Source organism: Gymnoscopelus braueri (assembly GCF_963280865.1).
Source record: "Gymnoscopelus braueri genome assembly, chromosome: 7".
Classification (NCBI taxonomy): domain Eukaryota; kingdom Metazoa; phylum Chordata; class Actinopteri; order Myctophiformes; family Myctophidae; genus Gymnoscopelus; species Gymnoscopelus braueri.
In genome coordinates, this window is record NC_137608.1 from 22,256,728 (window position 1) to 22,271,207 (window position 14,480).

At 43.2% G+C, this 14,480-nt stretch overlaps 1 protein-coding gene across 2 annotated transcripts in view; it reads left to right on the forward strand.

The window, feature by feature from the left end:
- Positions 1-14,480, forward strand: part of msh3 (mutS homolog 3 (E. coli)) — a 62,231-nt gene that overhangs the window by 37,003 nt on the left and 10,748 nt on the right. For both annotated transcript variants that reach the window (XM_080434407.1, XM_080434408.1), the window contains exon 21: positions 12,173-12,359. In XM_080434407.1, the coding sequence (XP_080290533.1) occupies positions 12,173-12,359 (187 nt within the window). The remainder of the gene's footprint in view (positions 1-12,172; positions 12,360-14,480) is intronic.

Consider the following 14,480-nt stretch of genomic DNA (forward strand, 5'->3'; position numbering starts at 1 on the left):
GGCTTATCCAATATTAATTAATAATTATATTTTTGATTGACCCAAATCCACCCAAACTGCGGTTATCCGCGGCTAAAACTGCGAACCGCGCATCTCTAATGCACAGCCTATTCAGCCATTGTTCACCTGCTCCTACTGATTTTCAGTCCTGAAAAAAAGACAATTGTGATTTAGCTCCTGAATCACAGGCAGTTCAACAGATATACAGTACTTATTTGTCAAGGTGATGGCTAGTATTGTTCACTACTACCCCAAACAACACCTAGAAATCAGTTCTGAACCCTAGACTCACTTTTTTCTGGGGCGAACATTTGTCGAAAATAGCACATCTGCAAGCTCACAACGCGTTGCAACGAGACGTGATGTGAGCTTGTAGAACGTTTTTTTTTCCCGGCAAAGACATTTGGTGTACACAGGGAAAAAAGGGCCGGACCAAGTATATACCCCTGGGGGACAACTAAGTATATGGGGTTCAGCCGCACGCACACATTCCATCCACCCATCTACCTTTAGACCGATCGCTCTGCCTCGAACCAGGAGATATAAACTACGATTTGTCCACTTGATGAACTTGCGATCAATCCATGCCACCGTCTCTAGAGTATGAACAACATGGCTTAATTTTCTGTGTTTGACAGTATGTGCGGGTGCGAGAGAGAGATAGAGAGATGCCTGATTTATACTTAGTTGTGGGCCAGTGTCTTGCACTGAAAATAGTAGATGTACAAGCTCACAACGCGTCGCAGTGCAACACGTTGTGAGCTTGTACCTCTGCTATTTTCGATGCGAGTACAAGTAGTATAAATCAGACTTCAGTCGTCCTGGGAGCAAGCATCACCAGTGAGGAAGGTAATGAGACATCCAGGATAGAGAGACACTGCGTAGGTGTCTAATAGGATCTCCTGCCTGATCTGATCCATGTGATTGATTAATCGGTGAGCATGGAATGAAGGATCCAGAAAATTTGTACATTTTAAACCCTCATAAAGATGTTTTGTCACTGTTCGTTCTGCCCACTGTTTGACTGCTCTTCACTGTTTATACAAATACAGCCATTATTTTCATAGATTTGAGAGTGTGTGTGTTTTGATGATGTCTTTCTTTATGAGAGGGCTTTTTTACTTTTTATTTTTTGGTCCTCCTTGAATAGAGTTGAATGAGGTTTGGCAGCAGGTGTGTGTGTGTGTGTGTGTGTGTGTGTGTGTGTGTGTGTCTGTCTGTCTGTCTGTGTATACGCGTGTACTGTACGTGCACGTTCGAGACAGAAAGCGTGCATGAGTGTTCCTATTGGTATGGAGTCCTGAAGGTTATAGAGCACATTCTCTCATCTCTTCACGGTTGTTATGGAAACAGCAAAAGGAAGTGGAATGTAAAATGATGTATTGAAAAGGCCTTTTAATGGACAATGGACTCCTAGCAGTGATTGTGCTTGTGCTTTACAACAGTGGTTCTCAAACTTTTTCATGTCAAGGACCCCCAAATTAATATGTATTTGGCCATGGACCGTACCCCCATTTGAAAATATTTTGAGATACATAGATATATGTAATACAAGATAATACAAGATGTGTGTTGTTAAAATGCTTAAAAAAATATCCTAACTTTTCAAACATATATTTTTTAAATAGCAACACTGTGATGCATTGTGAGCTTGTAGATCGACTATTTTCAAGTAGACCCCATTTTGAGAACCACTGTTTTAATGGATGATGGTCTCCTGAGCAGTGATTATGTTGTGCTTTACAGCTTTAAGCAGAGCTTAAAGCTTTAAACTCTTCTTAAAGGTTGGACAGATTTTGGTGATTTTAGTTGTGAGGGTCCAATCAGAGCCCAGTATGCAAATTTGGGGCGGATTTATCACCAGAGCCATTTTTTTAAACTTGCAACTAGGAAATGCAGGTTCCACACAGAGATTCCAGACTAATATCTACGCAGTGATATTAGTCTGGCCATGCCAGGCTAGATAATAATACCCAGAAATGCCAGCAGCCGTAGGGTGTTTTTCAATGTTAGTAACAAACACCTAAGGGTACTGTGAGGGTAACAAGGCTGACCAACCCTATAGTACGTGTTGTGAGGGATGCTATAAGCGAGTGGGAAATGTGTGTATCCAACCTGCTCGTTCAGCTCCTTGCAAGCTAGTGACAACAGTTAGAGCGTAAGTGTGTCTGTGCCATCTTTTGTTTGTGGCACTGGGGATTGAGTCAGATGCCCATGCCATGTGGTGCCGCTTAGACTCTCAGCGTTCCATGGCACTCTGCCTTTAACCCATTAAGACCTGAGGCCGATTCTCCAAATGTCTTCTAAATCCCAACAGTTTTCTGAAACACATGTATGTCGCTGTAATATCATTACATTGTTCCCGAACTTTTTCATGTCTTTGGCCACGGACCCCCATCTCAAAATATTTAGTTTGAGTTTCAAATGTTCGTTTAAAAATATATATATATTGAAAGATTTGCACAAATGTACATCATTTTTCAAAAATAGCAGATCTACAAGCTCATAGCACACCACTCGGTGCCGCGCTATGAGCTTGTAGATCTGCTATTTTTGAATAGCCAAAGTAAAAAATAGTGGTTAAAGTGGTTAAAATCTAAAATGACACAGATGCTTTTCCGGTCTTAAAGGGTTAATCAGCAAGTGTGGAGCGAATCCACAGAAATAAAGGAATGAAGGTGGTGGTGGTTTGGGTGGGGGGTCGGGGGAAAATTACTTAAGCGTGCGTAAAGTCGGAAACTTCCAGGAGAGCCGCAGATGTTATGTGCTTGTTATGCTTTCTCTTGTATGGGTCTGCAGATGGGAGTGAAGAGTATAGCTACTGTATAGCTGAGCTTTCTACATCAGCAACTCTCAAAGTGGGTGCCGCAGAATACTTTGATAATATTTGGAATTTATTAATATCCACTTAGATACTTCCCATACTCTATACTTAATAAAACGGACCTGAGTTGCACTGTACTTGGTGCGTTCTTTTTCAGTCTACACCAAACCTCAAAAATAGGCCATCTGAGCTTGTAGATAGGCTATTTTTGGTGAATTTCCCCCCCAGAATAGGGATGCTGGGGGTTCAAGTGGTTAAACGTCAAGTACTGTATAAAGTTATTTTCAATCTGTCCTAATGGAAACGGATATTATATGTTTTCCTCGTGACATACTGTATCTTAGGGGCGAAAGATTGACATATTACGTGCCGTAATATATATGACATAAATGTAAGGTGCTATAAAGTAACAGTGTAATTCAGGGGTGCTGTGGATGAAAAAGTTATTTACAGGTGTGCCCTGAGCCCAAAGAAGTTTGAGAACCACTGGTCTACATCATTGTTCATTCAGCTCTGATGCTGCGTTCACATTAGCAGCCACAAAGCGACAGGCTATCATTCCCCTAACTAACCCCCTGAGCTCTCATGCAGGCATCAGCTGGGTGAAGCTGATAGCCCATATTGGACTAATGAGGTAATAAAAAAAATACTGTCGGAGTGGGGCTCCCTCACCGTAATGCGTGTGATTTTGATAAACATCATCTGGCGGAAGAGGAAGGTGGTGAGAACGCGAGGCGATGACGAAAACTGAGTCTATTTCCAGTGTCTGTTTGACAGGAGGAGGGACTCGGTGACAGTGGCTGCCTTGGTTGGCTTGGCTGGTTGTGCTTTCTCTGCGACACTTCTCATCAGCGTGCACAGCAAGGCACAGAGTGACCCAGAGCTGCCTGTATACCCGCCTCATGGGAGCCGTGTTGCATATACCTGATTGACATCATGTCCCCAGAGCTTGATGCACACACACACACACACCCAGAAACCCACACATTATACAAATTGTCTGATGAAATGCGATGGCATGTCTGCCACAGCAGTCACACCCCTCTTCTATTTGGCGTGTGCTGCAGCCATGGTAACCAGCAGTACCCGTGGTTGGCCGTTTGACGATAGTGGTGAAGGTCAAGTAAGACAGGAAAAGACAGACTGGTTGATGGAGATTCAGTGTGCAGAGTTTGAGTTCAGAGTTCTTTCTGTCCGTTTTATCTTTTCTTGTTGTAAAGTCTCTTAATAGATCTCACGGTTGTGACAACTGGGGAATTGGTGCATGTGTGTGCTTGAGTGTGATTTTTAAAAGTGGAACTTTATTAATGCTGTTAAGAGTTAAGTGTCTTGCTCAGTGACACTTCGACGTGTAGACTGGGTGAACCGGTGAGCGAACGGTGACCTTCTGATTACTAGATGGCCTCTCTACCCACTAAAACCTAATTTACTCTGCATGAGCCAAGCCATGGCCCATAGCTCTGTACTAGATAGATACTATAGGGGCAATGAGCCATGAGCCACGGTTTGGCTCACGCACTATACTATACTACACTATAAACTATAGTTTATAGAAAAGTGCGCTCCTCGAAGCGCAGATTCCCGCCAGGGAGCACAGATCCCCGACAGTCCAGGTTGCCTACCCAGGGCTGTGTCGTGACCTGTTATAGCGCCATAATGAGGCCGATTTGAAACATTTGGGGTGGCGGTTCCTCCTTGGCCTAGAGGGAGTGTATTTGCAGTCTCATAACAATCAGACGCTGCATGATTTGATGATTTGATAGATAGGTCTTGATCGCATGACTACAGAGATAATGTGTACCAATTTGCGTGAAGTTTGGACAAAATCTGTTTGAGTGGTAGCAAAAAATGTGTTTTGTAAACATCAGCCTCATGGTGGCACTGTAACAGGCCAATTTGAAAGATTTGGGACAGAGGTTCTAGCTTGGCCTCCCGGGAGTCTGCAGTTTCATGCTGATCGGTCAGACAGACAGACAGACAGACAGACTCATGGGAGTGAAAACATAATACCTCGCCTTCAGCCTAGCGGGATAATTAGGCTTAAGCTATGGCCACCCCTACGGCAGCGTACAGTATATGAGTTTGTATGAACCATTGACCAACATACAGTACATATTCCTGTTGTCCTGTTGCATATGCACAAGCACGCATGCACATAGAACAAGGTTGTGAACTGAAACTAGAACTGAACTGAAAAAACATTTAATAGAAAATGTATATTTCACTCTATGGGGGAAAACTCAAGCCTAGTTCAGCTGGATCCTGGACGCAGTGTCGGCCGCGAATGTATGTCTAGTGAAGCCTTTGACCCCCTTATTTGTGGGGTCTAATCGATCTAATCTCTGTTTTGTTTTTGAGGCAGAATTGGTGAACTTGAAGTTTAGTCGAAAATGAATCAAATCGTACTTTTTGATGTGAATGTATTCTACGAACGATTTTAAAGGTTATGTTCAACTTGACTTCTTCGGTACAATTACATTACATTTTCACTAATGCTAAAACGCAGAGTGAGAGTGAGCACAACAGAGAGTTAAATAATAGACATTTATGAAGAGTACATACAGTAGTGTAGAAAAAGGTCACTAATTAAACATTTTACTGACACCTTTGGGAAAACAAATCATGTTAGCAGACTAAATGAGTGTATGCCAGAGCAATGTCTCTGTTTTGTCTGTTTTAAAAGCCTGACTGTTTTCTGTCCACTTACTTGATTTATATTTTAGAACTTGCAGTGTCATATGAAATGCCTACATCTCTGGCTGTCGAATAAAGTTGTATACTGTCGGTTACGTTTCCATGTTGACTTTTTCGGGGGAAGCAGAACGAGGACATTTCTGCATTGCTGGTTGGAAAGGGAGTGATTGTGGTGCATGCGTGTTTCAACAATAGTCGGACTGTAAGTAAGTAGTAGGTCGGAGAGGCTTATTGTCGGTATCAGCCAGAGCACAGTAGTCTATCTCCGTTTCGCAATGCGCTAGACCCCTGGGAGATGATTTACTGAGATGGAGCACACCACCTACCACCAGCTCCCAGTACTTAACCGCAGGACTCGCCGCACCCAAGCCGTGCTACTCATACGCTGAGTTGGGGGTGCCCGGGCATTGAACCCATATGACTGCGAGTGCTCTACCGACTGAGCTACCCGGACAAAAAAAAAATGTCGAGACTGTAAAGGCTGATTTAAATGATGTCGTATGATGGTGTTCCATGCCGAAAATAGCCGATCTATAAGCTCACAACGCGCCACGCCGCGATGCATCGTGAGCTTGTCGATGTGCTATTTTCTGTAAAAAAAAAAAAAACTATGCCCTTTTGCCCTTTACTATAATGAAAATGGGGAGAGAATGAATAATGAATCATCATCATAAATGCAACTATCTAAGTAATACCATGGGCTTCGCTTAAAAAGATTTTACAAGATCAACTCAACAAAAAGTCCATCAAATGGATAAACTATACTGACATTTTGTAATCAAATTGCAGAATGTGGAGGTTCCAGAATGTAGAATATGCACCCCCCCCACAATCTTTTATACAACTGGTACTGGACCAAAACACAATATACTGTAATGCCATTATAGTGCTATGCCTGTACTGTCCGGTACAAACAATGTTTTGCCCAGGAAGGGCTTCATCGGGTCACAAGATGTGATGTATGGAACCCCTCATGTGTTGTGCGTACAGCACTTTGGTTAACTCTGTTTTAAAATGTGCTTTATAAATTAAATTGACTTGACTTATATAGGCCAATCAAGCAGAGAATGTGTCAATTTGGTCTTCGATATTAGACCTTATCTTTTATTACATCTGAATACATATTTTGTAGATATACTGTGTGTGTGTGTGTGTGTGTGTGTGTGTGTGTGTGTGTGTGTGTGTGTGTGTGTGTGTGTGTGTGTGTGTGTGTGTGTGTGTGTGTGTGTGTGTGTGTGTGTGTGTGTGTGTGTGTGTGTGTGTGTGTGTGTGTGTGTGTGTGTGTGTGTGATAATGAGGTACTATTCATAATCTCTAGGGAATATGAATAGTCCCTCACCCGACAGGCAATATTCATATTCCCTATGCGTAGTCCACGCATAGGGAATTTTGAGTTGTCCAAAAGCCGCCAGGCAATTTGGATAAAGAGGCAAATAAGCACACTGACACGCTGACACCCACCAGAGAGCAATCCGTCAGACATGTCTGATTTATACTTCGTCGTATGACGGTTCCACCACGGCTTGCCAACTCCGACAGCACGCCGTTGACGCACAAGGCCATCGGCTGCTCTGTGCAGGCACGCGCTGTCGGTGCGCCTGCCATGTTGTCAAGTATGTTATGTAAAAAGTCATGCACGTGAAACCATTTATTCAGTTGAACATGAAACAAAAATGAAAGCTTACAACAAGCTTGCAACAGCAATTTGCTGTGTGCAACCATAATACTATGTCTACGTGCCGTGCTTTTCTTAAATCATATTTTACACTGTAATTAATATTGCTACTTTTCACAGTTTCTGTAAAGTTGCTGCAAATTATATTTACCCTGTTTCAGTCAGAACAACTCATTTAAAAAAATATATATATAATGTAATAGCAACATCACAATAGTGATTTATGCATACTGTAAGATCTACTGGCTCACTGCTGCATGTGGGTGCATAGACTTAAGTCACAAATAAGTATAACGTGATGTCCCAACAATACATACAAGTAGATCTAAGCAGGTAGACCAGGGGCGGAGGTGGGGGAATTTTTATTTTCTTTATGCTACTGCATGATGTTAAAATCAAATATAAAATTGATTTGCGATTTTGGAGTGAGATCAACAAAAGTGCAACTTCTTTCTTCCAATTTACAATGTAGACAATAATGTAAGCAGAGGCTGTTATCCAGAGCGACTAACAAAGTGTGTGGGCAGAATAGCTGCCACGAATATTACAATACTGTATAACAGTGTTCAAGGAATTAGAGTGCTAGAAGAACAGAGGGTATGCTAAGAAGTAATTGGGAAGTAGGCCTAAGCAACATGCCCAGCATCTGTCTAGTCAACCAACAGGAAGTGCAGACCAGGTAGTAACTGCTAGAGAGGTTAGGAATGCTAGAATGGTATCTCGACGAGGGTTTTTGCCAACCAAACGGAGAGAGGGAGGTCAGAAGTAATTCCACTCTGTGTGGAGTTTGCATGTTCTCCCCGTATCCCCTAGGGTAGGTAGGTACCCTCACAAAAAAACATGCTAGGCAATTGGCATTGGGAGAAAAAATGGGTCACAAAAATCGTGGGATAACATTTAAAAAAAGGAAAAGAAAGAAGTGATTCCAGAGCTTGGGGAGGCAGGAGGGTGAAGGGTCTAGGTGGCCTACAGCATTGCAAGGGGTGTGTAGGCAAGGTTCTAACTTAAGGACCTCCCGTACTCCTGTGGCCAATAAAGATAGTATCAGGGAGGATGTAAAAACAATGAATGGCGCCGGTGGACTCCCGTTGGCCAGTCCAAGTAGGTTGTTTATTTAGAAAGAGAGAGGGGGGGGGCATGTGAGGGTGAGGAAGAGAGTACAAAGTTAGCCATTTACAATATCCCACTGTTTAGGATATACCAGTACAACACTATTGCAAAGCTTGCAAATTGCCTGTGTAATATCTGTGGGTTCACCTTTGCATCGGTTTTAACCATTTAAGCCCTATATATATGTCATTGTACAATGAATATTGAAATATATTATATCTTCAACGCAACATCCAGTCATCCCCAAATTGGAATCACATGTTGAGGGCCCCTTATAGAGCACGCCTCCAAAATGCTTTCACTTCTTCTCATATGGGGCGCCAGACACAACATCTGTTGTACAAACTCTATTTCCCCCTGCAGCTTTCTCGTCCCCTGACGGCTGCACTCAACGACTGACAGCCTTGGGTAGGCTACCCAGCCTGGTGGAGATCGACACTCACTTTTCTAGTTCTTAGCTGTGGTGTGATGTGTAAATTATCAACCAATCACATTGTGTGATACCAACTCGTATAATGATCATCTAATCAATGGAATGGTGTATTTGATTTATTTTAAAGATCACTTTGAATGATATTGATATGACTAATGATATTGAGACTAATGATATTGAGACTGTCCATTTCAGGAAGGCTGTTACTACCCGGTCTGCACTTCCTGTTGTTCGAAATCTGATGAAACAAACATAGACATCCACCACATGACCGTACATAGAGATACCAGATTGTGTGTAGTTTAATTAAAACCTTAAGATAATACGCTGGTTCTCAACCTGCAGTCCGGGGACCCCCAAGGGTTCTTGGTGGGGTTCCAGGTGGTTTCTGAACGATTCCGGGGAGGATGGTGGAAAAAGTTAGTTAATCACTTAAACTTTATATACTTCATTAACGGGAGTCCCCCCGGGCTCTGTACTCAATACTACAGTAGGCCCCCTTCCTTTTAGGGATGCTAGGGTTTATGGGGTTAGGAGGCCTAGTTGAAAGGCTGGTTCCATAAGCTGTAGAAAGATGGGCGCCAAGCCCTTGGTCAGCTCATAGGTCATCAGGTTTTGAATTGGATGCGAGCAGCATCCAGGAGCCAGTGGAGAGACATGAAAATATGCTGTTAACTTCTTTTGACGTCAGGTCAGTACATGTCAGTAGACTTTCTCAGTGCAGGACAGACTCAGACTTTACAGTGCCAAGCAAATGTGTTAAATCTGTTTTTAATTAATGAGGGGAAAGTAAGTACAATTCCTGGGTGATGAAACAAACACAGACGTCCACCACCGTACATAGAGATACCAGATTGTGTGTAGTTGTACGTTTTTTAATTAAAACCTTAGATAATACGCTGGTTCTCAACCTGCAGTCCAGGGACGCCCAAAGGTCCTTGGCGGGGATCCAGGTGGTCCCCAGCTAAACCAAGGCCCTGAGTTAAGTTAACACTGAGGATTTTGCAATGTAGATTGCGGTCGCGGAGATAAAATAAATGTTTGTTTTTTTTCGTTTGTGGAAGAAATTATTTTGTTTTCCCTCTTTTTTTCACATGTCCATGACCTTACTTATGGCTCCGAGCGCCACTGGGGAAAAGCTCTTGCTGAGCCTTGAGCCCCGGACATTGAGACACCCGTAACGCTTGCTGGTCCGCATTGTCACAAACCGTCCATTTCCGGTTTGTTAGCTGTCTTTCATAATCCTTTTTGCTCTCCTCATGTGTTATGCTCAGCTGAACGCACCACCTCCTGCAGAACTCTCAGATCCCGGGAATGGCTAGTTCTATATACCATACAGTGATGGCCCCTGTCATTACTCTGGGTTTTAGCAGAGTTGAATTTTAGACCCTGAATTTACTTAACTGCCTAGGGTAATACAGGCGCTGCCTCGCCTTCTTTGCCACAGAGTCTTACACCCGGCACAAAGCGTCACTAAAAGTGACCGCAGGTGTCATTGTTAGTTTCATGCTGACGCAATTGTACATTGAGCTTAGACCAGCACTAAGCTGGCCTTGAATCCAGCGCAGGTTTTTCCTTACTATTTAGAGAGTGTGCTTGCCTACAGTACGCAGCCTTGCAACGCACGCACACTGCTTGTAATTAGAATCTATCCAAATTCAACACAACACTTGACAGAAGGACAATAAGAATCTGTCATGAACAATAAGAATTATAATGTCTCTGTGCGTCTTTGGAGACCAGATCAGTGAAGACCGAGAGAGAGGGGTAGAGAGGGAGAGAAAAAGCACAGATGTCTCTTGGACATGAGCAGACATTAGGCTACAGGAGGAAGGCGTGACTTTTGACCAGCAGCACAGCCACTGCGGGTGGTCCACCTGTTTCCCCTGCATCCCTGATTTAATTTATATCACATTATTAAATCTGCTGCCGTTGATGGCACTTTCACTTATTATCCGTTTCCACAGCAGATTTTTTTTTGTGTCCTCTTACTTCCTAATCTGTTATTTAAAAATCACACCCTGTGTGAAGTGGGCGGTGTATTCCTAGCTAACTACAATACTGAAAGGAGTCAACCAATGATGATCAATCATATACAAAGTAAAAATGAATACATTTATTGAAACACTCTTTATGATGGACAAAACCATAACTTGAAAAAAACCAATTTATGGTTTTTTTCAAGTTATGGTTGCTTATATAGGGCTATGCACATGTGTCATGTGACACTGGCCAATCACAGTCCTGAATAGATTGTGATTGGCCAATCACAGCGCAGGATAATTGTACAAATTTCCTGGGCCCAGATCACAGCGCAGGAAAATGTACATTTTTCCAAATCTCACTTATAGGGGCGGTTTCACCGCCCAAAAACCAGATGATGCAAGTGCAAATTATGTCTTAAAAGGGAATGGGAGACAACACTCTGATTGCTAATTTATGTTACTAGAGGTTCCTCACACTGATCCGACCAATATGCCCATATATGGAGATCTCTGCATCTGTTAGTCCTTGTCCCTTTTATGCCTATATATGGAGATCGCTGATGTCATCAGTATATGCCCATATATGGGCATTCCCCTTTTGTGCCCATATATGGAGCTGACTGATTGGTTTGGGCCTGATTCCATGACGACACATTGAGGTTAGACAACACACTCCATATTTGGGCGTAGCTGCATTGGGAACTCCTTACTGTACATGGTTATGGCTGAGTTATGGTGACATGAGCGTGACGACGCCGTCCGCCGGCCCACCCGCCGGCCCTCCCTTAAGCCAATTTTAATATAAGATACTTAAATCACACCCATGACTATTGACTAATTCAGAGATTTTATATAACCCCTTTGTGCTGTGCGTCTTGCTTTGCACCAAGCAATGCTGCTTACCTAACTAAATTGGAGCTGGACACACCTCCAACACTATTGCGCCCAGCACCCTGCACCATAGATCATCTCTGTGTGCGTTCTCCAGGTAATGTCCCCAATGATGTGCACATCAAGTTACATGAAGATAGCAGGGAGCGGGCAGGAGCGGGATTAAGAAGATACTCCCGCGCAGGGCTCTAGTGTGGAGGACCATTTCTTGCAGAAGTCTGTGATCATCTCCTTGTTGTTTTCGACGTTCAAAACAGAAACGGCAATTTTCTTGGCACTACTGTGATAGTTCTGCCACCTCCTCTATGTAGGCCCTCTCGTCATCATTTGAGATCAGTCTCACCACCACTGTGGTTGTTAGTTGACAATTATGTTGGAACTATTTCTGGCCAAACAGTCGAGGTATGTCTAGTCCAGTATATCTAGTCTCATATAGCATTGGTATAATATTTATATATTGCCTAGCCCTACTCACTTCCTTCTCTCTCTTTCTTTCCCCCTCTCCTCCACTATGACGTCTAATCTCCCTCCCTTCTCCAACGTGCATGGCCGGTGATCAGGATGGGGGCGTCGGACAACATCTACAAGGGACGGAGCACCTTCATGGAAGAGCTGACAGAGGCCTCAGAGATCATCGCCCAGGCGACCGAGCGCTCGCTGGTCATCCTGGATGAACTAGGCCGTGGCACAAGCACCCACGATGGGATCGCCATCGCCTACGCCACCCTGGAGCACTTCGTCAGACATGTAAGTGTGTTTGCAGGGCCAAGAAAACATACCAAACTGAAATAGCATTTGAGAGAGAGCGAGAACATGAGGTAGAGAATTTATTGTCCCCCACTGGTGCAATTCAGTTAAATAAAATCATAAAACACATTATAATATAATAAAATAACATCATAGATGTAGTGATAGTATATAAAAAAAAATCATAACGAGCACTCAGGCACTCTACTACAACTTTCAAAGATGCAATTTTAGTCTACATATACCCACTGGTTACAAGTTCAAAATTCATATGGCCTCTGGGATGAAAGAGCAATGATACCTTCATCTAGGCAGCTAGCTACACCCAGAGAGGACAGTTAAGAGAGGGTGTAGTAGTAGAGGGTCCTAAAGAATATCCCAAACATTCCTTGTGACCCTCCTCTCTTGACATGACTACGGTCACTCGGATCACAGCCAGTGATCCTAGACCAGTGGTTCTTCAAGTGGGGTCCAGGGACCCCCAGGCGTCCTTAAGGGGGTTCCAGGGGGTCCTCACCTAAATGATTGATAGTTAGGAACCAAATGGAACCTTACAGGTCTGTAAAGCTGAGTGTACAAATGGAACAAAACTGACCATTATATGGGTCCATTTAGTTCCATTTGTACACTCTCAGAGTTATGGGAGTCCTTGAAATTAAAACTTTTGAAAAACACATCCTAGACCACACCATTCTATTTGAACATGTTATTCATCTGAACCAACAGATAAACACAAAGGCAGGAACTGACTCGATACAAGATGAATACAATATTTTCAAAAGTGTTTTATGACACATCATAAACCCCATTAAACATTAAAAAGAGAATATGAGAAGTGAGACAAAACATAGTGACACATTGGATGGTACACTTAAGACTACTGCAACTCTCTTAAGTGTTTGTTTGCATGCATGTGCGTGCTCACACGCACGCACGCACGCACGCACGCAGGCACGCACGCACGCACGCACGCACGCACGCACGCACGCACGCACGCACGCACGCACGCACGCACGCACGCACGCACGCACGCACGCACGCACACACACACACACACACACACACACACACACACACACACACACACACACACACACACACACACACACACACACACACACACACACACACACACACACACACACACACACACACACACACACACACACATGCTCACAGTCACACAGAGTCTCTCTCTTTCCCCACACCTCTCATTTTCTCCCACACACATCTTGCTGAATCCACAAGCACTGTGGGAGCTCCATGCCAGCCCAATAAACCGTCACGTTAGGGCCCTCAATTAAGAGTGTATATGTGTGTTCGTGCATTTTGTGGGTTGCAGCGATGGTTTGTTTTGAAGACAAAGAAAGGACCCCAGAGACACCCTGGCAGCACAAGGGCTGTGGAAGCCAGAGCTTAACCCATTAAGACCGGAAACGCATCTGGGTCATTTTTAGATTTCTTTGGCTATTCAAAAATATATAGATATACAAGCTTGTAGATCTGCTATTTTTTTTTGAAAAATTGTGAAAAATTTGTGCAAATCTTTGAATATATATATATATATATATATATTTTTTTTTTAAAGCGAACATTTGTAACTCAAATCTTTGCTTCTGGGGATTCTACAAATGTCTTCTAAATCCTTTTTTTGAAAAACCTGTTGCTATATCAGTGGTCCTCAAACTTTTCCATGTCAAAATGATATTTGGCCGTGGACTCCCATCTCAAAATATTTTGTTCCAGGGACCCCCATAAGCAAAGATTTGAGTTATAACTGTTCACTTTAAAAATATATATTTATTCCAGGACTTTCACGATTTTTCAAAATGAGCAGATCTGAGTGCCGCGCCATGAGCTTGTGGATCTTCTATTTTTGAATAGCCAAAAGAAATCTAAAATGACACATGCTTTCCCGGTCTTAATAGGTTAATTGGAGAGAGACTTGATCTATAATGGTAATGCTGCTGCAGCTGCTAGTTACAGTATAAATGCTGGAAAGGGGGGGGGTATGTGGGGGGTTACTCTCACCTCTGTGGGTATTGGACAGAATATCAGTTATCAAGGCCAGGGATAATGTAGGTTGCTCTTGAACCTTGGTGATGGCCGTGAGTGGGTTGT